At 40.8% G+C, this 22,596-nt stretch overlaps 1 protein-coding gene across 2 annotated transcripts in view; it reads left to right on the forward strand.

The window, feature by feature from the left end:
• Positions 1-3,089: 3,089 nt before the first annotated feature.
• Positions 3,090-22,596, forward strand: part of LOC117400616 (collagen alpha-1(XXII) chain-like) — a 115,517-nt gene continuing 96,010 nt past the window's right edge. Inside the window, exons 1-3 of one of the 2 annotated variants that reach the window (XM_059021282.1) lie at positions 3,090-3,327; positions 12,465-12,613; positions 14,646-15,212. In XM_059021282.1, coding sequence (XP_058877265.1) covers positions 12,523-12,613; positions 14,646-15,212 — 658 coding nt within the window. In that variant the 5' untranslated portion in view covers positions 3,090-3,327; positions 12,465-12,522. The remainder of the gene's footprint in view (positions 3,328-12,464; positions 12,614-14,645; positions 15,213-22,596) is intronic. The other variant, XM_059021283.1, reaches the window with a different exon arrangement.

Here is a 22,596-nt window from a genome sequence, read left to right on the forward strand (position 1 = left end):
AAAATCATTGGAAAATTGAGCATTACAATTTACTAGACATGTTGGGACCATAACACACGGGCCTTGTTTAAAAGGGTACAGGTGTATTGTATTACACAATATGTAGGTTGCAAATCTGCAGTTGCTTGAGGTGGAACATTTTGTAAACCTATGCAGTGTTAAATCAGAGAGTCATATATATATATATATATATATATATATATATATATATATATATATATATATATATATATATATATATATATATATATATTTTGTAACACATCAGGGAGGGGGTTAGTATCCTCCCTGAAGAAAACATGTGCGTATGCACATTTTGTTTAATTGTTTTATGTTTTGTTAATTTGTTTATTGTTTAATTATAACCCGCACCTGATGTATATTGTAAATGAATGTCAGGTGCAGGGTATTTAAGACGTGCAGCCTGTCTGCACAGGGCTGCTGAGTAGAAGGAAGCAGAAGAGAGGTGCTCTGCTTCCGAGCAGTCAAAGGGTTGAATTAAACTGTGGTTTCCAGTATTTTTATGACAGGTAAACGGCTTAGCCGTCCTGCGAGCTAGTCAGGGACCTGCGTGAAATGTTTAGTTAGTGCTCAAAACGGAACTAGGTGTTTTGTTTCGTTTTGTTTATTTATTGTTGTGTGTATTAAAATTAGCGCGTAAGCGCTTAAAAATCCATTTCTTGTGTCCTGGGTCCTGCTTTTAAAGGGGCAACGAACGACCGTGAGTGCCGGCCGGTTACAATATTAAACCATTGAAGAAAACATAAAATGCATACATCATAGTGATGATATATATATATATATATATATATATATATATATATATATATATATATATATATATATATATATATATCGACAATAATGATCTGAGTTATATATACCACTTCAAAGTATATCAAATATCTTTACAGAACAGGTGCACTTTTATGAGGAAATCCTCTAAGAAGGGACTAGAGTGGAGATGATCGTATGTATGTATGTCGCACGTCACACATTTTTCCAATTATTTTGAAACTTGGTATTAACATTATTAAACCTACATTATTGTGAATGTCAGATTCTGGGTATATGTCTGTCCGTACATCTGTCCATCTCTATGTCGGTGTGATAAAACTTGGTATTAACATTATTCCGCATACGTGATTGAGAATAGCAGGCCAGCACTAACACCATCTTTTCCAATTGTTGAATTTACAACCGGGGCGGGCGGGGCAGGGTGGGGGGTGGGGGGGCGGGGGGGTTACTGACATACAGGCCAGCACTAGCAGTATAATCACTGGCCCATCTTTTCTTTTGTTGAAGATGTGTTGGTTCCCTGCTTGTATTTTATACTTCAATTTGGATATTCACTTATCTCAAAGACAACGATACAGCTTCTTCCTGGTACCTAATCATTTCAAGAGTTGTAAGTCAGACAGACAGTCGGATGGGTTGACAGACAGGCTCCATATATCCAGAGATTATGATACACAATAATTGGTACTGAAGAGGTTCCTTGTCAAGTTTTCATCACGATTGGGCAAGAGGTTCTTTAGATATACTGTATGCAAAAATAGGTAAGGAAAGATATGATGCAGTTCACTACTTTCTGCCCACCCATTGGCTTATCCTCAATTACTTGTGTTTGAAATTATGGAACAGATTTACTGCCAAGCCCCATCACCACACACTTGCCATTGCATGATATTGCTAATTTGGAATAGAATCACTCAATTGATGCTTTCATTTTATATTTGGTCATAACCACATTATAATACAGGTGATACTTTTATTTATAATATTTCAACTACAAATATATACATATGAACTGTACACATGTATTAGCTTTTAAAATAACTAAGCAGACAGCTTAAACAGGGAACCCCAACTGAGTCCATACAAGTTTCACCAGGCAGTGCTGGAAAATTGATTAGAGAACTCATTTAAGATTCAGAGTGCCTCCAGGATTTAGTAGACGTTTCATTCCTCATGAATTGTCACTGATTTCCTGTACTGTCATGCAGCCCCATTTCTTGATACTGTACTTCGGGCAGCAGTGTGGAGTAGTGGTTAGGGCTCTGGACTCTTGACCGGAGGGTTGTGGGTTCAATCCCCAGTGGAGGACACTGCTGTTGTACTCTTGAGCAAGGTACTTTACCTAGATTGCTCCAGTAAAAAACCCAACTGTATAAATGGGTAATTGTATGTAAAAATGATGTATATCTGTATAATGTCAAATAATGTGATATCTTGTAACAATTGTAAGTCGCCCTGGATAAGGGCGTCTGCTAAGAAATAAATAATAATAATAATAATGTACTTCATCTTTCAATGGGTGCTGACATGCTGTCATATACCTCTACAAACACCAGGTGGCACAATTGAGACTTTCGTAAAAACTTGTGTTTTTATAAGCCATGCGTCAGTGCTGTGTGGGCCAGTCCCTCTGTATAAGACTCCAAAAAACCCTTTCTGTGAGACAGGGTAGGTGACGTTCAAACCTACTTTCTGAAGTTCCTCACAAGGAAGTCTTCCACTGGCATGCTGTACATTTCAGAGCCTTTCAGCCGCCTGGCTCATTGACTGGGGTTTTCTCTTGTGTTTAAATTCAGTCCACATCTAAGAAATAGGATGTCAAGGGCTTTCTTGTGTTATAGTGAACATTTGTGGAATGGATGAATTAACAAATAAGTGTCCCATAAGCTGGCAATGCATTGAAAAAAATAAAATAAACAAAAACACATTTTCCACCACATTACATAGGGATATGGCAGATTAAACATTCTTCCTTGATTCCAAACAATAATTCTGCTACCATTGGAAATTAATTGTATTACCAGTCCCATTTTTCTTCTTGTCTAAAATAAATACTTGCCCTGCTTAAGAAACAGTAGATGTTTTAGCACAGGGCTTTTGGACTTTACTGTTTTTAAAATCGCTTGTCTGCAGGACAGAGAGTTAAGAGCCCTACAGTGCAGGAGTCATTTCAGATGTGTGCAGCAAAATGACAAAAATACCCTGAAAGTTCGGCTATAATTGGATGGAGCTGTCAGCCCTTTTTTACTTCCATGAGCCACCCTCTGAAACTCAATACTTTACTCTGCAGTTCCTCCCACTCGATTTGCTGATCAAAAGCTTGTTGGGGAACTTTACCTCACTTTTAACACAACTTTACACTGGATTGGCACTCTGGATTTGTGTAATTCTTGGAATAAAAAGTCTTTATAGGTTTTCTTGCTTGTATGATGCTGCATTCTTCCACAGTTCTGAGCTGACTGAGGAGGCAGACAGAACACCCTTCACCAGTACTGGATGATCTCAGAGGGGTTTGCAGCTTTTCATCAGGTAAGGTGAAGTGGTTTCTTTCAATTGGCTACAGATAGAGGTTGACACATGTACTAGAAGTTGTTTCTTGTGATTTATATTTCAAGAATATTTTCTTATACTTTATTTTCTTTTAAACAAATGTAAATATAATTGTGTCTCATCAGCAGAGAGTGCAGAAAGAAATTATATATTATATAGATTATTTAACTTGAAACATTTACTGTATTTCATCATAGATTTTTGACATATCATACCATATTCCTATAGTAATTTAAACAAAAATGAATGTACTGTACACAATTTTATGGAGAATTGTTTTTGCACATTTCTGATGCTATGATATCCTGTTGATCTGGTTAAGTGCATGTTTCTGCAACAGACATTTCTAACTCCAACACTGCCATCAGACTGGAGCTGGGATCCCTCCTGGATTACACATTAGCACAGGGTGGGGGTTACTGCTCGTAGAGTGAGACATTTCTAACTCCAGCACTGCCATCAGACTGGAGCTGGGATCCCTCCTGGATTACACATTAGCACAGGGTGGGGGTTACTGCTCGTAGAGTGAGACATTTCTAACTCCAACACTGCCATCAGACTGGAGCTGGGATCCCTCCTGGATTACACATTAGCACAGGGTGGGGGTTACTGCTCGTAGAGTGAGACATTTCTAACTCCAACACTGCCATCAGACTGGAGCTGGGATCCCTCCTGGATTACACATTAGCACAGGGTGGGGGTTACTGCTCGTAGAGTGAGACATTTCTAACTCCAGCACTGCCATCAGACTGGAGCTGGGATCCCTCCTGGATTACACATTAGCACAGGGTGGGGGTTACTGCTCGTAGAGTGAGACATTTCTAACTCCAGCACTGCCATCAGACTGGAGCTGGGATCCCTCCTGGATTACACATTAGCACAGGGTGGGGGTTACTGCTCGTAGAGTGAGACATTTCTAACTCCAGCACTGCCATCAGACTGGAGCTGGGATCCCTCCTGGATTACACATTAGCACAGGGTGGGGGTTACTGCTCGTAGAGTGAGACATTTCTAACTCCAGCACTGCCATCAGACTGGAGCTGGGATCCCTCCTGGATTACACATTAGCACAGGGTGGGGGTTACTGCTCGTAGAGTGAGACATTTCTAACTCCAACACTGCCATCAGACTGGAGCTGGGATCCCTCCTGGATTACACATTAGCACAGGGTGGGGGTTACTGCTCGTAGAGTGAGACATTTCTAACTCCAGCACTGCCATCAGACTGGAGCTGGGATCCCTCCTGGATTACACATTAGCACAGGGTGGGGTTTTAGTGCACATAGAGTGAGTGGTTGTCTCTCTGTGTTACAGCAGGGGCAGTGAGGCTGCAGGGCAGCTGCTAATTCCTCAACACAGCCTCTTCCAGTAGGAGAATACAGGTTAGGAGGGTGTTTATCACCTGCTAGAGGGGACTCAGAGGAATTGCACAAATTCATTCATTTAAGAGCATAAGAATATTTATGAATGAGAGGAAGCCATTCCGGCCATCTAATCACATTCTTAGTAGCTGAATGATCTTAAAACTTTGTCAAGTTGGGTCTTAAAGGATCCCAATGATTCTGCCTCAACAACATGACTAGGTAGCCCATTCCATACTCTTACCACTCTCCGTGTGAAGAAGAGTCTCCTTCCCTCTGTCTATCCACTTAATTTCTTAACTTCTAACTGTGTCCTCTAGTGCCAGTTTCTGTACTGTAATTAAAGTATTGGTTAGGGTTAAGTATGTCAACTCCTTTTAGGATTTTAAAGACCTAATTCAGGTCCCGGCTAATTCTTTGTTCCAGACTAAATATATGTAGTTATTTCAGCCTCTCTTCATAGTGAGTCTATTTGATCTTCACTGACTGGAATTGGGCTCAGTACGCTAAGTGCAGTCTCACCAATCCATTATACAGGTAGAACCTCAGCATAATGTCCTTGGATTTCTACTCTACCCATTTGGCTATATACCCAAGCATTCTGTTTGCCTTTTTGATTACTTCCCTGCACTGTGTGGTTGCTGACAGCAATGAGTCTATTGCAATACCGAGGTCTTTCTAATGGTGTGCCTGTTCTATTTCTACTCCCCTATTTGGTATTTGGATCTTGTGTTGTTGTGACCGGTGTGTAACACTTTACATTTGCTGACATTTAATTTAATTTGCCTTGTTTCTGCCTAGTTCTGTATGCGGTTGTAAGGGTTCAGCACAAGTGACCAGGCAAAACAACAGGAAATCAGGTAGTGGAATGGTAATGCTCTTAAGCACTTTTATTTAACATAAATAAAACAAAACAAATAATGATAGTGCACAGTCCTGCTTTTGGCAGGAAGCCAATGGAGCTCCTTCCTCAGCCCCAGTCTCTTAGGACTGAACTTACAGGCCAGGTGCAGACTTTTATACATCTGCATCATTGAACCTAAACTAAATAATGAATTGATTGGCCCACCAATCAACGCCCACATTTTGCTCCACATTCTCACATAGAAAACAAGGTTAAAATGAACTGGGTTCATATACCACACACATTTAACACAATTAAACATTTATAAAGTAATACTGTTACATTTGAATATGAAAATAAGGATACTAAAGAGAATACTGTTATTGGTGTAGCTGGTGGAATAATAATGTGCATTTATGCCGTAGAATATGGATACACACTATTTACAAGTGAAGAGTTTTCAGCGGTCTGAATCTTTTTGGATTTTCTGGTGGCTGTAAGTGTGTCTGCCACTCCCCCAAGCTTTGTGTCGCCAGCAAATTGGACAGGTTTGCTAATTATCCCCCATTTAAATGATTGATGTGGATAAGAAACAACAGGGTCCAAGCACAGAGTACATAGGCCCAGGTAGAGGTCTCCCCTCTTACTAGTACTCTTCCTGTGTTTAACCATGAACTACCTTGTATTCCCATGGATTGCATCTTGAGGATTAGCCTTTCGTGCAGCACTTTGTCAGTTTGGAAGTCCAGGTATATGATGTCATAGGCTCTGTTTGGAAGTCCAGGTATATGATGTCATAGGCTTTGTTTGTGTGCATCCTTGCAGTCCAAGACGTCTGTCAGGCAGGAGCGCCCCTTTCTGAATCTGTGTTGGCTGCCTCCTATGATGCCATTGTCGTTGCTCTTGCGATTGATCCCGTGATTGTACATGTTATGCCGGTGAGGCTGACTGGTCTGTAGTTTCCTGGCTCCACCATAGCTCCCTTGATTGATTTGTCAAAAATCTTTCCCAGAGGATTGGAGATGACCTCCCCTGTTTCTTTAAGCACTCTTGGGTAACTGCCATCCAGACCAGGGGGTTTGTTAGTCTTGAGAGCACCTAGTCCTTAGCACTTAGGGATGATTTATAGATAAAGCAAGTCATTTGAGAATAAGGAACTAAATGTGTCCTTTATATATATATATATATATATATATATATATATATATATATATATATATATATATATATATATATACACACACATACACTTCAAACGTTTTAAGCCTGATCGAGCCCCTTACAACACAAATAGAAACCATTAAAATGTAAATGGTTTGTAAATGAGTCAATTTTGATTCTGACTCAACTTATTGCTTTTAAGTTTTACTTAAAGTATAGTATAGATTTATAATCACCAGGACTGTACAGTATTGTATATATCCCATGTGAAAACCTAGTGACCGCATGTCGTCACGTGAAAGTGGTGTGGGAACAAAGTGAATGTCCAGACAGCAATTTCTCCCTTTCTAATCGGGAGGGAGATTTGCAGCATTGATTCTTTCTCTCTTTATCACATATCTCAACCCTTAGAGTGATGCCGAAGGAACACTCGACCAAGTCTACATTCCCCAATGGTCCCCCCTGCCTTGAAAAAACCTCAGCGTTTTGATGCTCCTTACCCGCACGATGTTTCACAGTGTAGTGGAAGGGTTTTAACGCCAGGTACCACCGAGTTATCCGGGCGTTCTTGTCCTTGTCACTAGCAACTGCCTCTAGTTCAGGATCCCCTTCTGCTTCAATTGGTCATCGCAACTTTCTCTCCCTCTCCTCAACTGAGACACAATATTATTGAAGGCAAAGATGTTAATTCGGTATCTATTCTTATTGCAACCTCAGAATTTCAACTACACCCACAGTGTAGTTGACTGTTACTCTGAAATCTCAGGATCCTCGGCTGTCTAAAAAAACTCATTCTTGGAGAATTCGTGCTTGCATTTTCTGTTTTTCACAATGTCCTTTGTGAAGTTTATGCTCACCGATGATAAGAACTGGACTAATTTATTAAACATTGTTACTCCCTCGGTCAGATATGGCAGTACCATTTTTTATTAGCATCATGAAACCTTTTCTGCCAAAGCAGCTTCTCGGTTAGCACTGGACAATACACTGATTGACTGGTCTCAGCCCGATCATGATCTCTTTAATAGATTCTTCAGCGGTCTCTGTGCTAACGCTTGCAGAGTTTGTGCTTCCATCGCCCATTCTACCTCTCTGTGTCCAAAAGCAGCCTCCTCTTCAGTCTCCTCATCAGCCTCAAACTATTCTTTCCCTACTCTTGACAACAGTTATTTTTTTAGGAATCATGTGTCTGCAGTTCCTCCTATCCATTCTTCAGCTCCGCCTGCTTTTTCAACAAACAATGGAAGACCCATCAAATATTCTGGAGGCAGACAGCTGTGCAATAATTTCAACTTCTCATTCTGCATGTCCAAAAAAATGCAGTTTCTTGCATATGTGCAGTTTTTGTAGTGATTCTCATTCACGTTCCATCTGCCCTCTTCCATCTAAAAGTCATTACTCATTACTAATCACCTCTACCCCATCAACATCCTGGCTCTATTAGATGCTCTTCAATATCACTCAAATCGTTTTTTTTTTTGTTGTTAATTATCTAATTTCTGTCCTTACTAATGGTTATTCTACTGGTTTAAAATCCATCCCTTCTTCCTCTATTACTTATAAAAACCTCCAATCTGCTATAAAAGAACCAGAAGTCATCGATTCTCTCATCAATTCCGAAATCTCAAAGGGATTCATGGAGGGCCCATTTTCAGCCCCTCCTTTCCCTGGAGTAGCTACAAGGAAAATGTCTGGCAAGAAGCGCCTCATCATTGACCTCTCTGCCCCTCGCATCTCTTCTATCAGCAGCATTAATTCTCTCATTCCCTCAGATCAGTTTTCTCTTCGTTACATCACCATATCTGCTACACTTATTGGATGACTTTCTCCTTATATCTCACCCATCAGCCCCTCCAGCTGAAGCACTCTTAGAACTCAAGTCTCTCTTCTCAGCAGTCAGCATCCCCCTCTCAGAGGAGAAAAACATCAGTTCAGTTCACTCTCTTGAGTTTCTAGGAATAATTCTGGATACTATTCAATTTGAAGCCCAATTGCCTCCCAATAAACTGGAATGCATTCACTCTCTCATTCAATCCTTTGAGATCAACCATTCCATTACTAAACAGAACCTTGTTTCACTCCGTGGACATTTCAATTTTGCAATTTGCATCATTCCTCCTTGAAGATTGCACAATTCAGATGTCCAGAAGTTTCCTCCCACAAAAGGCAAGGGTGTTCCTCTCTGCCAAGCGCTTAGATTAGTTAATAAAAATACAAAAATTGTAATTAATCAATATTTGTAATTAATCACTCACTTTCTTTTCTAACTAACACTTTTTTCTCTTCTTTGCATTGGTGGCACAGTTGCGAGGAGCCGAGGTTTCTCTGTTGGGTGCAAGTGAAGCTCACTTCCCAACCTTAGAGGCCGACTACACCGATTGCCCTCCGAGAGGAGGATTCCCCGCTGACCAGGGAGGACCCCTGGTCAAATAACTTAACTATATTTTGTTTACCATTCTCATGCTAATCTATGCATTTGCACCCATTCCAGTCTCTCCCTTTGGAAAGCAAAGCTTGCTCCCAACTTTTGAGCTAGTCATTTGACTCAACATATTGAAGGTGGCTCTTACAGCTAGAGGGGGAGACACCTGGCCCTCTTTATATGTTTATTTCTTATTCTCTTTTCCAGTGTTTTTGTTCTCCATGCGTAGATCACGAGCCTCTCCATGCGGCCTCGGTGCGTCAGCCAAGTCTGACGTCTCTCGATTAGACGTAGTAAGCCAGGGAGACCTTGGTTTGTCCTCCTATCCTTCCTTAGTTTCCCCTTGGGGGAAGTCTGTTGCTTCCTGGCCTTGGAGGTCGATCAGTTCGGCCTCACCTCAGCGAGGTCAGTTCTCAGAGTAGTCACAAGCACTTTGACTTTATTCTAGTAGTCCCTTTACGCAGGCCTGACTCCTGCCTCGTGAAATAGCTATGAACAGAGCATTTTCAAGCCAGGCTATTAGACCCAGCTCAAGCTGTGAGGTCACAATCAGATCCTGGCAAAGACCTTCAGAGGTAAGGCTATCAAATTTCTTGGAGGACACATGGTGAGCTGGTGGATGGGAATGGGTAAAATGGTAATCTCTTTCTATCAAAATGTAATTTTCCACTAAAGATGTGTGCACAGTAGTCCCTCGTTGAACCGGACATGTCGGGAGACAAGTTGTCCGGAAAAAAATCGCACACACACATTTATAGTGCTTCATTTATTTTATATGTCTGAATCACTGTGCTGAAACAAAATTAGTGTGTTCTCTGTATACATTACATTATGCAAAATTATAAACCGTACAGTAGGCCTATACAGTACACTAGTAAAATGGAATCAATACCTAGCACACTTTATTTTTACTTTAGCCTATAGGCTACCGGTAACTCAAAATAAAACACATAGACCAAATATTTATAGGCTTTACAGAAAGATTTAGGGGCACTAATTAAATGGGGATATGAGTAAACATACTATATTAATACATTGGAAAAGTTCTGCATTAATCTGTTTTAAATGAATGGATTAGACATTGCATTTACAGTTGGGAATTGTAAATCATGCATTCTTGTTTCGCAGCTTTAAAGCTTACTAACCGTTACCTCCACAGCTAAAACCAAAATGATTTCTTTAGAAACTAGCTAAAATGCATTAACTATTGCTAACTGTATACTTATTACTACGTAAACAACTGTGTATTGTTGTTGAAAACATTTTACTTATCGTAAGAAAACAAATTATTTACAAAATTGTGGCTAAACTAAAAAGCTTAGACAACTGTTTTAACTACACAGATTGTGGATTTCATCTTAACTAGGGGACAGGATGTTTCATGCTGGCATACTGGCTAAGTGCCTGAATTGCAGGTAGATCCTGCTTGGTTGAAAAGAGGAAAGTAGATCTGCACTGGTAACACAATCTATGGCCAGACTGGCACTCTTACTGCAGGCACTACATTCATACCTGCATAATTTTTATTTTTGCTCAGTACAGAGGTTCTGTACAGTAGAGAGGTACGGAGATGCTGTGACATAACATAATATTGATATTGTCATTCTCCACTAAAGGCTTATTCTGTAACATCACGAAAGCAGACAGGGTCTTGGTATTGAGTCTTATTGTAATGACAGTTCAGTAATAGGTAATCTCCAGGAGCAGGCTGCACATCATTAGTTATATGTTGTCCATTCTGATATTCTTTTGTAAAACACTTGATTACAGCCCCCGAGAGGCTGCAGTTGAACACAGGTATAAAAAAAAAACAAAAAAAAAAAAACAGTCTGGTTCTGTGGATGCAACATATACAGTATACAAATGTTTTTTTTTTTTTCGTTTTTAAAGTGAAGTATGCCTAGCTTAGTAGAGCACAGGACTGAAGTAAGAACGGTCCTTGTGGGTTCAAAACCTTCCTTTGGCACGGATAGAATGCACATTCCCCAGTCAACCCAGCTGTAAATGGGTGTCATCCAAAACCAAGGAAGTCTATGGGGGCTGGGTGTGGCACATACCACATCACCACCCACTTGTGCACCAAACCCACAGATATTTCAGTAGCTAGCAGTACTTGTTCTTGAAGCCTGAATTATGTCAGTATAGTACTCAGTAGACTGATGAGTGGGAGGGCATTTAAATAATAGAACACAATAAACTTGATTTTCAAAGAGACGCAGGGGCAGGAGTTCATTGAGTTTCTAATGAACCTGTGTTGATGTATTTCTCTGAAAACAAAGAATTTGTAGTATTCAGAAACAACAGCAAGGGGGGGAGGAAATGCTACCTACTTAGAACTGTGTGTTCATGTTTTACAAGTCCAGCGTAAGAATCTGTGCCCTATCTTACATGGATCTGTCTATACTCTAAAAGGAACACTTTATACACTCTGAATATGCACACTATAAATTATTTTATCTGTTTGTTATCCCATTATATGTAGCTTTGATAATCATTTATTAAAGTTTCAGGTGTCCCCAAGCAAGCCTGAGCAATATGGTATTTGTGAAAACTGAATACAATAGGCATATGGACAATCTAAAGTGAGGGGGATGCTCTCCTTTTGAAGCAGTGAAGTTTATGTAATTCTGCATATAATTATCTTTTATTATCATCAGATGACAACATCTGTGTACATCAAACTGGCTTGCAATCAGATGAATACAGGTATATCATGGTTCTTTCTATGTTGTGTTTTACTGCGATCAGAGACACCAGTTCACTAGAAGCAGGGTTTACACCCGAAGGAACTCATAGCCTTTCAGACAGACATTAAAGAAGTCATTACCCACATGGGCTGTATCCTGGCAGCCCATTGAAAGAGTTTCAGTATCATATTCCCCCCAATGGTGCAAATGATTTGGCTGCAGAAAGTAGCTCATCTAGATTAAAACATGAATAAACCCTTAATAAGGTTAAAGTTTGTAGAGTCATTTTACAATTAACTATGTGTTTACAATGCTTATACTTTGTTTTATCTGCCAGGAAAATGGACATTTGACTTAAATTTCAATAATTTGGTACATCTACTTAAAAACTTCAAAACCTAGTTCCCACTCATAAAATAGGCACAGGAACCAAAATTGACTCTGAATTTAATTATCATTTTCTAACTTTTCTTTCTTTTTTTTTTTTTATTTCATTCCAGGCAGCTGGTGTTGCAAAGAGTCAAAAATTGAACTTCGCTTGGCAAAAGCCTAATGTTTTTCTTTGGTTGTCCTGGAAACTGCTTTGTAAGTTAATAATTCCTTCATTAATTTTGTATCCTTCATCTGTTGATTTTGTCCTAGAAGAGAAGATTGATGGTCACCATAAACTCTTCCTAAAGCAGCAGTGAAAGAGACGGATATGGTATTGGGAATGGGATTTGGGATTTCTCCCATCCTAATACTCCTTGCACTTGGACTTTCCGGAGAGACAACACACGCACAAAGAGCAGGTAATTGATTGTTTTTCTAGCAGCCGATTCGTGACAAGCATAACTGTGGCATTGCACATCACTTGAGCCAAAAAACATTAATCTAACAAACTTGGCTGAGGACCCATTGCATTGGTCTTTGCAGTAATGCAGGTTAGGGTGAACAATCAGATGACCTAGTTCGCCTAATTGTGCTTTAGTGACCACTAATGGTCAAGTGCCTGACAATTCCAGAGGGGACTTCCGAGGCTGGACGCTTATGTTATTATTATTCTGTTGCTTATGTTCACGAATATCAGAATACAAGATGACCTTGGATACATTTCAACTGGACACATCTACCCTAGAGTAACATACATTAAAATGGACAGCGGCTTGAGGACAATGGTCACCCATTAATATTTATTCCCCTTGATCACTGGAATTGGGCATATTAAATTATTGCTATCTTTAAATTTGAGTTAGTATGGAAGCAAAGTTTACTGATATTGTAGCTTTAGGAATATGTTGAGATCAGCACATGAGGACCTTTGGATCAGATTCTATGTGCATCACAGAACTGAAATGCCTCTGCTCTCTTCATCAGCTGTTCCCTCTCTTTCATTTACAGGCTGTCAATGGCTCAGTCATTAGAACAATCACCTTTGACTTTGAAGGTTGCAGGGCAAAACCTGGGTGTATACCCTACTTGTCAGAACAGTATGTAAAAGGCAAAACTCATCTGAGCTTCCACCGTGCCATCCAGGCCAACACAAAAGTACACTTGATTGAGGTGTTGACCTTGGCCAAACTTGTGCCATGCCCTGAATCGAATTTCCCTGCCCACAGAAGAAAACAGCCTTTTTTTAATTCTGTAGAACCGGTGTACCACCTATTCACTACTAAAGGGCGTGTGCAACTCAATGCTGGAAAAAACATTCAGCATGCCTGTGGCTTCTCTGTATGTCACTGCTTTTGTATCTTTTACACAAGCCAGCCACCGATCCACTGTAATAAGAGCAAACTTAACTTAACACTGTAAATGACAGTTTACCAATTGTGACCAACGCTTCCTAACGTGCACACAACATAGTGAGCTGATAAACAACATACATCACCAGATGACAGCCGACTTCATCCAAAAATATGCAAGCTTAAAAGGCACCAGTCAGATGCACAGCACCATCTACACACTTTGACATGCCTGGAGGTGTCAGCAGAAAGATCTGTTAAGTTAATATATATAATATAACAGGAAATTTTGGCTGGTATTAAATTCGGCAGATTTGCTACCTTGGGGGATATTTTCACAGCACATTCACAAAAAGAAAATAAATTAATTGATGGAAATGTCTGGTCTAATTTTAATGTTTTCAAGCAAATTGGCTTCATCACTGCCATTCTCATTTCCACTTTGACATCTGACATTATTTCTCTTGTCCAGTGCTTAACCTGTTCTGCATACCAGTCTGCCAGAGGGCAGAATCGCTATGAGCACTATATGCAACCCCCTGATTGGTGGAAGTATTATTGGAGATCCAATCAAAACCGCCAATAAAGCCGAAATAAATTTTCCGCCCGTTCTACTGTAAAGCCTTGGTTAAGATGTGCACTGTAATAAAATCCTGAACCTTCTAACCTAGGATATGGTCCGCACCCCCCAGTTTGAGAACCACTGCTCTAGATGGACCCTCATAAGTGACTAACTAAATTAAGTATAATCCACACATGCTCTTTTAATTTGGGAGAGAGGCTTTCCAATGACTTAAAAGTGTTAATAATGAAAAAAATTAACTAATTTCAATTTGCAATACACCTCAAGAATGGATGGTCAACTCACCACTGGAGTCACTGTTCAGCCATTACAAATGCACAGACTTGTGAGCTTATATTTTTACATTCCATTTTCTAATGCTTATGTTTGGTTTAAAAGGTACTCATACCAAAACATCTATTTGTTGAAAATAAAAACATAAATAATGTACATTTTGGTTGTTATACATAGGATGGATAAATGGTTTGATCTGTAAATGATGTTGTAGTGCTGACACATATTTTCTCTATTTTTGTCCAGGTTGTAAAAATGTTGATTATGACTTGGTCTTCATCTTGGATACCTCATCCAGTGTGGGCAAAGAGAACTTCGAAAAGGTGCGTCAGTGGGTGGCCAACCTAGCGGAAACCTTTGACATTGGGCCGGAAAAGACCAGAGTTGGTGTGGTTCGCTACAGTGACAGGCCCACAACTGAGTTTGACCTCGGCAGGTACAGGACTGTAGGGGACATCAAAAGAGCAGCCAGCAACATTAGATACGTAGGAGGAAACACCTTCACAGGAGAAGCAATACGGTATTTAACAACTCGAAGCTTCACAGAGGCTGCGGGCGCCAGGTCCAGTGCACTGGGCATCAAGAAAGTCGCCATCTTGATGACAGATGGTAGGAGTCAGGATTTTGTTCTGGAGCCATCTAAGGCAGCCCATCAGGCTGGGATAAGGCTGTTTGCAGTTGGCATCGGAGAAGCACTCAAGGAGGAACTGGAGGAGATTGCATCCGAGCCCAAGTCTGCTCATGTTTTCTACGTGTCAGACTTCAATGCCATTGACAAGATAAGAGGGAAGCTGAGGAGACGGCTGTGTGAGAGTGAGTATGCTTGGCCTTTTGTTTTTACATTTTATGGATAACCGCACAATGTGATTACTTTTGATTTCCAGACTGTGCATCTTTCATCTTGTACTTCTCAACACGCCTGGGTCCACTTTCTTAAAATTATATCGTGTTCTTTTATGTAAATTTCAGCCATCAATGTGTGCTGACAAACTAGTGACCCTGATCCCATTTTTGATATTTGTTCCAGCCCCTCTGAAGAGAAGGAAGGTGTAACCTGATCCCTGTTAACCTTCTTGGAAAAAAACTGAGAATCAATGCCCTACATGGCTCCAGAACACGTGTTAGGCTTTGAGGGAGATCGTTTAACATTAGTTTCATACTGATAACTCATTGTGAGTAATTTGGTGTTTGGTGCTTTGTGTTGTGTTGTTCACCAGCCTCATAATGTATCACTGGTTTATAATGGGAAATCTGTTTTTACAGTATGTTTATTTAAGTTTTGTGGGAGGAAAGGGATACATAACTTTATTTCTCCCTCAAACAATAACAAACAAGGTAAAGGAGGCATTTCTTACCTACCGATGGATCCACAACAACTGATGACAACTGATGACACTTGAGTAGACCAAATGACCCAGTTTACATTCTTGGCTATAGTTAGATGTAGCTGAGGATGCCTGAACTCCTGGTAGAAATAGTAAATACAGTGCTTATGAGATATCTCTTGGGGCTGGCTGCAGAGGCTTCTATTACAACTTTAAAAATAGGGTTTCTGCCTGATTTACAGTCAAGTGGAAACGTAATACACCAGATACTATGGGCAGGATTTTCAAAGGTTCGTAAATGATAACTCCAGAGTTAATTAACAAATCATACAGTATTTATAGCACACCAACTGTCTGTCAGCCATTAAAGAACAGCTCAAAATGATCAAGTAAATATTTTTTTTTTAATTTACCAAAGAAATATATATTGTAATTCATTATTAACCATAAGTGCAATAATGGTCTGGTTGTTAATCTGCCTCATGAACAGTGTAGCAACAGTGGATTGCATTGACATGCAAAACATGGCTATTTACTGCCCTCAAAAAAAAAAAAAAAGTAACTTGGATGCTTCAGTATATGTTTAAAAAAAATCTAGAAACTTTGTGGTAGAATATCCCTTGTAAAAGCTGCTACACCCTTTCTCATAATGAATGCGGTATCGACAGTAATCTATCAGAAATGCCTTCATAACTGTATAGGAGTTTACACATTCTGAGATGTTTATTTTTTTTTGCTACTGAATTACCGGTTTGCCAATCTCTTTCTGATTAGTAATGAAATGGACATTTCTCATTATCCTGTTTACACACTTCTCTAGATCATGTATCAATCACAGTCATAAGCCCTTTTATAACAGCACATGCTGGTTATAAACACACATTGGTACTGACTGTGACAGAAATATAATGATTCTTGGTTGTAAATCACCCTCCTGACCTGTGAGGGTGTTAAGCAGCAAGGACAGGCTGGTCTGACAGTTCTTTCCCAGGGTCGGGAAGTCGGCCAGTCTGGATGAAGGCAAGACTCTGTTGCAAGAACGCATTGACCCGGAAGGGAAACAACGCGGCAGCCGCAGATTGGAGAGGCGGTTGTACTCTTTTACCAAGGGGTCATGTGTGACAGCATAAAAGGGGACGGAGAATCGCAATCTGTTCCTTCGCTTTAGTTTGGTAAACTAGAACCGAGAAGGACTGAGAGTGACCTGTGAAAAACAGTATTGTGAGTGTTGTGTTTTGTTTGTTTTGTAACTGTTTTGTTTGTTATTGCTAGACAGCTAAACACGTTTCCTGGAGCTGTCGCCAAGGGCCAGCACTAAACCGAAACATCACTTCACCACTGTCCCTAAATAAACATGTATCACCCACCACGAGCACTACTGCACGCACCCAGGACTGGTGACTGTGTTGGTATTATTGTGGGACGGATATCATGTTTATTATTTGTGACAGTAATCCCGTTATTGTTTACCCCGTGCGGTACACATCCCTGTGCGGTACACATCCTCGTGCGGTACACATCCCCGTGCTCTACACATCCCCGTGCGGTACACATCCCTGTGCGGTACACATCCCTGTGCAGTACACATCCCCGTGCTCTACACATCCCTGTGCGGTACACATCCCCGTGCGGTACACATCCCCGTGCGGTACACATCCCCGTGCGGTACACATCCCCGTGCAGTACACATCCCCGTGCTCTACACATCCCCGTGCGGTACACATCCCCGTGCAGTACACATCCCCGTGCTCTACACATCCCCGTGCGGTACACATCCCCGTGCGGTACACATCCCCGTGCTCTACACATCCCCGTGCTCTACACATCCTCGTGCTCTACACATCCCCGTGCGGTACACATCCCCGTGCTCTACACATCCCCGTGCTCTACACATCCTCGTGCTCTACACATCCCCGTGCGGTACACATCCCCGTGCGGTACACATCCCCGTGCTCTACACATTCTCGTGCTCTACACATCCCCGTGCGGTACACATCCCCGTGCGGTACACATCCCTGTGCGGTACACATCCCCGTGCTCTACACATCCTCGTGCTCAACACATCCCCGTGCGGTACACATCCCTGTGCGGTACACATCCCCGTGCTCTACACATCCCCGTGCTCTACACATCCCCGTGCGGTACACATCCCCATGCGGTACACATCCCCGTGCGGTACACATCCCCGTGCTCTACACATCCCCGTGCTCTACACATCCCCGTGCGGTACACATCCCCGTGCGGTACACATCCCCGTGCTCTACACATCCTCGTGCTCTACACATCCCCGTGCTCTACACATCCCCTTGCTCTACACATCCCCGTGCGGTACACATCCCCGTGCGGTACACATCCCCGTGCTCTACACATCCCTGTGCTCTACACATCCCTGTGCTCTACGTATCCCCGTGCAGTACACATCCCCGTGCTCTACACATCCCCTTGCTCTACACATCCCCGTGCAGTACACATCCCCGTGCTCTACACATTGTTGTGTATTACCAGGGGATTATTGTTTTGGTCACCAGACCTGGATAAAAGAGACATAAAGTCTTTCCAAACCGGATTATAAATCTCTGTGTGTTTCATTACTGCACTGCATCATCCCTTCACCTGCATCCATTCAGCCACTTTGCCACACTGACCCATAACCATTTTTCCTGGGCGTTAACTAAACCTACAGTGTGATACATTCAGGGTGCAGTGCTTGTCATGCAGAGTTCCTCCAGGTACTATCTCAAGCTGCTATCACAAGGTAACATGTATTTAGAAACATCTTGTCCTTACTGTGAATGTAACAAAACAATTGATTTGTGAATTGTCATAGGAACAGACTATTGCTGCTGTATTCTGCAACAGACACATTTATCAAATACCCAGAAACCTGTAAATGGTTCGCTATTACAGAGTCACATTTCAAATATGCTCAGACCTGGGTGGGACTTTTATACTTCTCCTCAAGTACGGTCGTTAAAGATTCACCCAATGCAATTTACATTTAAATGTTTGGAAAATGATACGCCTCAGCCACAATGACAGGGACCACTCTTTTCAGAAGGGACTAGGAAAAAAAACCAAAGTAAACCATAGTGCCATTTAAAAATATATGTATACAGGGTCGTCCTTTTAGCTGTACTTTAGACTGGAAAAGGGCCCTGCCCTGTCTTTGAAGGGGAAGTTTCTTAGAAATATGTTGGGTCAGGAATACATCCTTGTTATTTCTCCTTGTTCACACAACACATTTAAGTTTGTTTCATGTCTATTCTGAAGAGTGGTCGCCCCACTGTGGTTGCTGGTGTGGCAGTAGAGACGCACGTGTGAGTGCCCTTTAAGCCTAGGGAAACCTTTTTTACTCCCAGAATACTTTTTCACTACTCTCTCGTGGTGCCCTGTAACACATGTTAGCAGTTATTGAACGGTGTGTTAGGAGCGAGCATTCACAAAAGCAAGCAATACATCACTGTGTATTAAGACAGCTGCTTTAAGCAAGTTTTAAAATGTGTTGTATATTGTTTTTTAAATGTAATTACTACTACTGTATATTTGTAATGTGAAGTGTGAAGTTACTGGGGGTGGGGGTGGGGGTTACATCTTGAGGTGCGAGTCATATTTGTCAAGTTATAAATAATCCATGTTTTCTTTTCTAATACAATCGTCACTTAAAAAAATACCATAATCAGTTTTAAAAAACCAAAATGACAACAAAATATTACTTATCACACGTGTGTTCGACATGCAAACTGTCTGTACGTCGCTTTCTCAGACACTGGGTATTCAATTAACGTGCTTTTATCTGAGTATGGTTCAAGTCCAATACAAGTAATAATTGGAGTCAGCAGATTCAATGAATATAATCATCAGATAACTCGTCAAGAGGTTCTATTCGGATTCGTCACTATGTCATACATAAGATATACAGTTGTAACTTTCTATAGAACCTAATAAGCTTTATGTATTCTTGGGGGTTTTAAAATGCAAATGCAGGTTTCAAGATTTGGAGTACGAAAAGAAGGCCTGACCTGTGGAATGAAGGTCACTTGAAGTGTCTGTATATATTTAAGAAGCGAGTCACTCTGGGGCCGTTTCTGTCTGCGATATTATGATACAGGTCATACTTGCAAAAGAAATGACTCTTATAGTAATCAACATTTTAATTTTCTTTCATGATGCAATCCTAGTTTTTGCAAGTGGATTGCAAAAAAACATAAATAAAACAGTGAGTAAATATATATATTTTTTCATTGTATGGTGTCCCCTTTTTCACATTTATTCAAGTTAAACTAATGTTATTACTTTATGAAAATGTGTCTGTGGCCACTTTGTTTATTGCAAATACACAACAATGGCAGGGATTTTTTTTTTTTTTTAATGTATTGTCTACTTTGTTTTTACAAGATTTAACTACTGTATTGGTTTCTTTGTGTTGTAGTTAATTCACGAGAGTAAAGTAAGGCCTTTCTTACTTCTGGGCTATTTTTCAACTTTAATACAGTGTTACATATAATGGCTTTGATAAAGTTTTGAAAATGAACAAATATGCGAAAGAATATCTAAATCTTGAATGAATATCCGAACATGAAAATTCCATGTTTGTCCCAGCACTAATATATACATATATATAAAGTACAACATACTAAATTATGAAACATTCAGTGCTACACTATTGCTTTCTAACTCTCACTTATTACATTGGTTACAAACCCTATACAGTGCAGTGCTTTTACTATAGACATGTATGCGCCTATTCGTGCCTAATCTGAGTTCTGTAACCCTTCCAAGCTTAGCTTCTGAAACCCATTTACTTAAGCCCCTTTCACACTGGCACTCCTACCTGGGTCCCGACCCGGGCTCTGACTACTCGGGTCACAACCCTGTGTAGTGTGAAACCACGTACCGGGGTCGTACCCAGGTTGACCAGGGTCACAGCGACCCACCTCAGGATGTGGGTCGACATGCTTTGACCTGGGTTGAGGGAGACAAAATGCATGACGGCCGCTCGTGAACCCGACAAAATAACAAACAGCCACGCCTGCGTGAAGGCTTCACTTCCGCAAGGAACATTTCTGTTTATTCTGTTTAGCCATATTTTTGTTGATTGAAATGGACCATGAGCCAAATTACAGTAGGGATGAAAAAACATTTGCTTATAAACATTTGGTCCAGTGATTAAATCCAGAGAAGCTTGGATGGAAGCATCTGTAACAAGCTGCTTCTGGTGCATTGATATGTGTATTGTGTACTTGCGTCTGTCACCCAGGTCAACCCGGCTTTATCAAAAGCAATGTGAAATCGTGTAGCCGACCCGCATGACACCGGGTCCCGACCCGGGTATAGCGTGCCAGTGTGAAAGGGGCTTTACATACTGCAGTTCATAAACTCCAGGCCAAAAAAATTCTGTATTTATAAATAACAGTGAATAAAAAAAGAAAAGGGCAGGGAACATTCCCCTCCCCCAAAAAACAGATAATTAAGGATAATTACAGGCCTTGTGTGTACATAAAAGCTGAGAGAAGTGATCAGCCAGTGAGGTCTGGGTGCCTGCCAACAATGAGTTTTTATAGTTTGCAGCCCCATCATTTTCCAAAAAGCACAGTGAGCAGCCTGCCCTTTCGCACTGAAGGATGGCCCCAGTGTTGTTGCACTGATACACTCTACATGGGTGGGGCAATGCGAAGAAGCTGGTGTTGCAGAATGCCAACAGGTACTCGCTTATACTTATGTGTGCGGTTTGGAGTTTAATGTGAAGAGTATTTATTTATTTAACTGAAAAAGTCACACAAGCAGCAAAGCACCTCCGATACGAAGGGAAAGACATGTAGGCTACATAACTTAGGCTTCATAATTTAGGCTACCGTACATCATTTTTTTCTTTGTATTTGAGCAAAAGAACTTGCAGTACCTCAGGTCCCGTTCACGTGACTTAGGATGACAAAGTGTATTATCGCCATGGTAACCGTCACAGGGTAGATCGGTGACATTTAGCTACATTCGGAGAAGGAAGAAGCATTTCTGGAAAAAAAAACAAACAAAAAAAACTACCGGTACTCCTCGCAGTGGAAACTCTTTCAGCTTTTGTAAACTGAAATGTTATATTAGTGGCCTGAATGGAAGTGAATACCTACATAAGACAAAGGCATACCACTATTCCTCTGTATTACTTGGTAGAATGATAGACTGTGATGCTCCTTCTTGTTGCTTTTAAAAAGGAAAATATAACAAACAGAAAAACAACTGAGATGCTTCCCAATCAAAACGAACTATACAAGATAACTCAACTCTGAAGTAAACATTTTACGAGTAGTTTATTTCATATTCTGTGGAAACAAGTACAGAGCAAAAACAGCTGTAATTTTTTAGTCCTGGTCAGAAACAGTAAAATTGTTAAATCGTCCGTTTTGCGATTGTATCGCCTTTTAAGTACAAAACTGCATTGGTGTGCTCAGCAAGATAATCACAGAGTAACTGTTTAGGTTGTGTTAGCGCCATTAAAAAATACAATAAACAATCGTACAGATTATTTGTTTGATCATTCTGATTATGTGTTTATCACGGTAATACTAATACCTGATCTATTTTTTAAATCCAGAGTTTTCTTGTCCGGAAAGCCACAATTTCCGGACATTTTCATTCTGGACTAGCTGCAGTCGGTTTATGGTGCGTGCCAGGAGACCACCATATAGAGAGTTGCAGTAGTCGAGTCGAGAGAAGACAAATGCATGACAAAGTATCTCCGCATCTGGGAGGGAAAGATAGGGATGGATTTTGGTGACGTTTCGAAGATGGTAGAAGGAAGATTTGACCATGGAGGAGATGTGGGCATCAAAGGAGAGGTTGCTGTCAAGAAGTACACCAAGGCTTCGTACTGCGGTGGA

The sequence above is a fragment of the Acipenser ruthenus genome, chromosome 4 (genome assembly GCF_902713425.1).
Source record: "Acipenser ruthenus chromosome 4, fAciRut3.2 maternal haplotype, whole genome shotgun sequence".
Taxonomy (NCBI): domain Eukaryota; kingdom Metazoa; phylum Chordata; class Actinopteri; order Acipenseriformes; family Acipenseridae; genus Acipenser; species Acipenser ruthenus.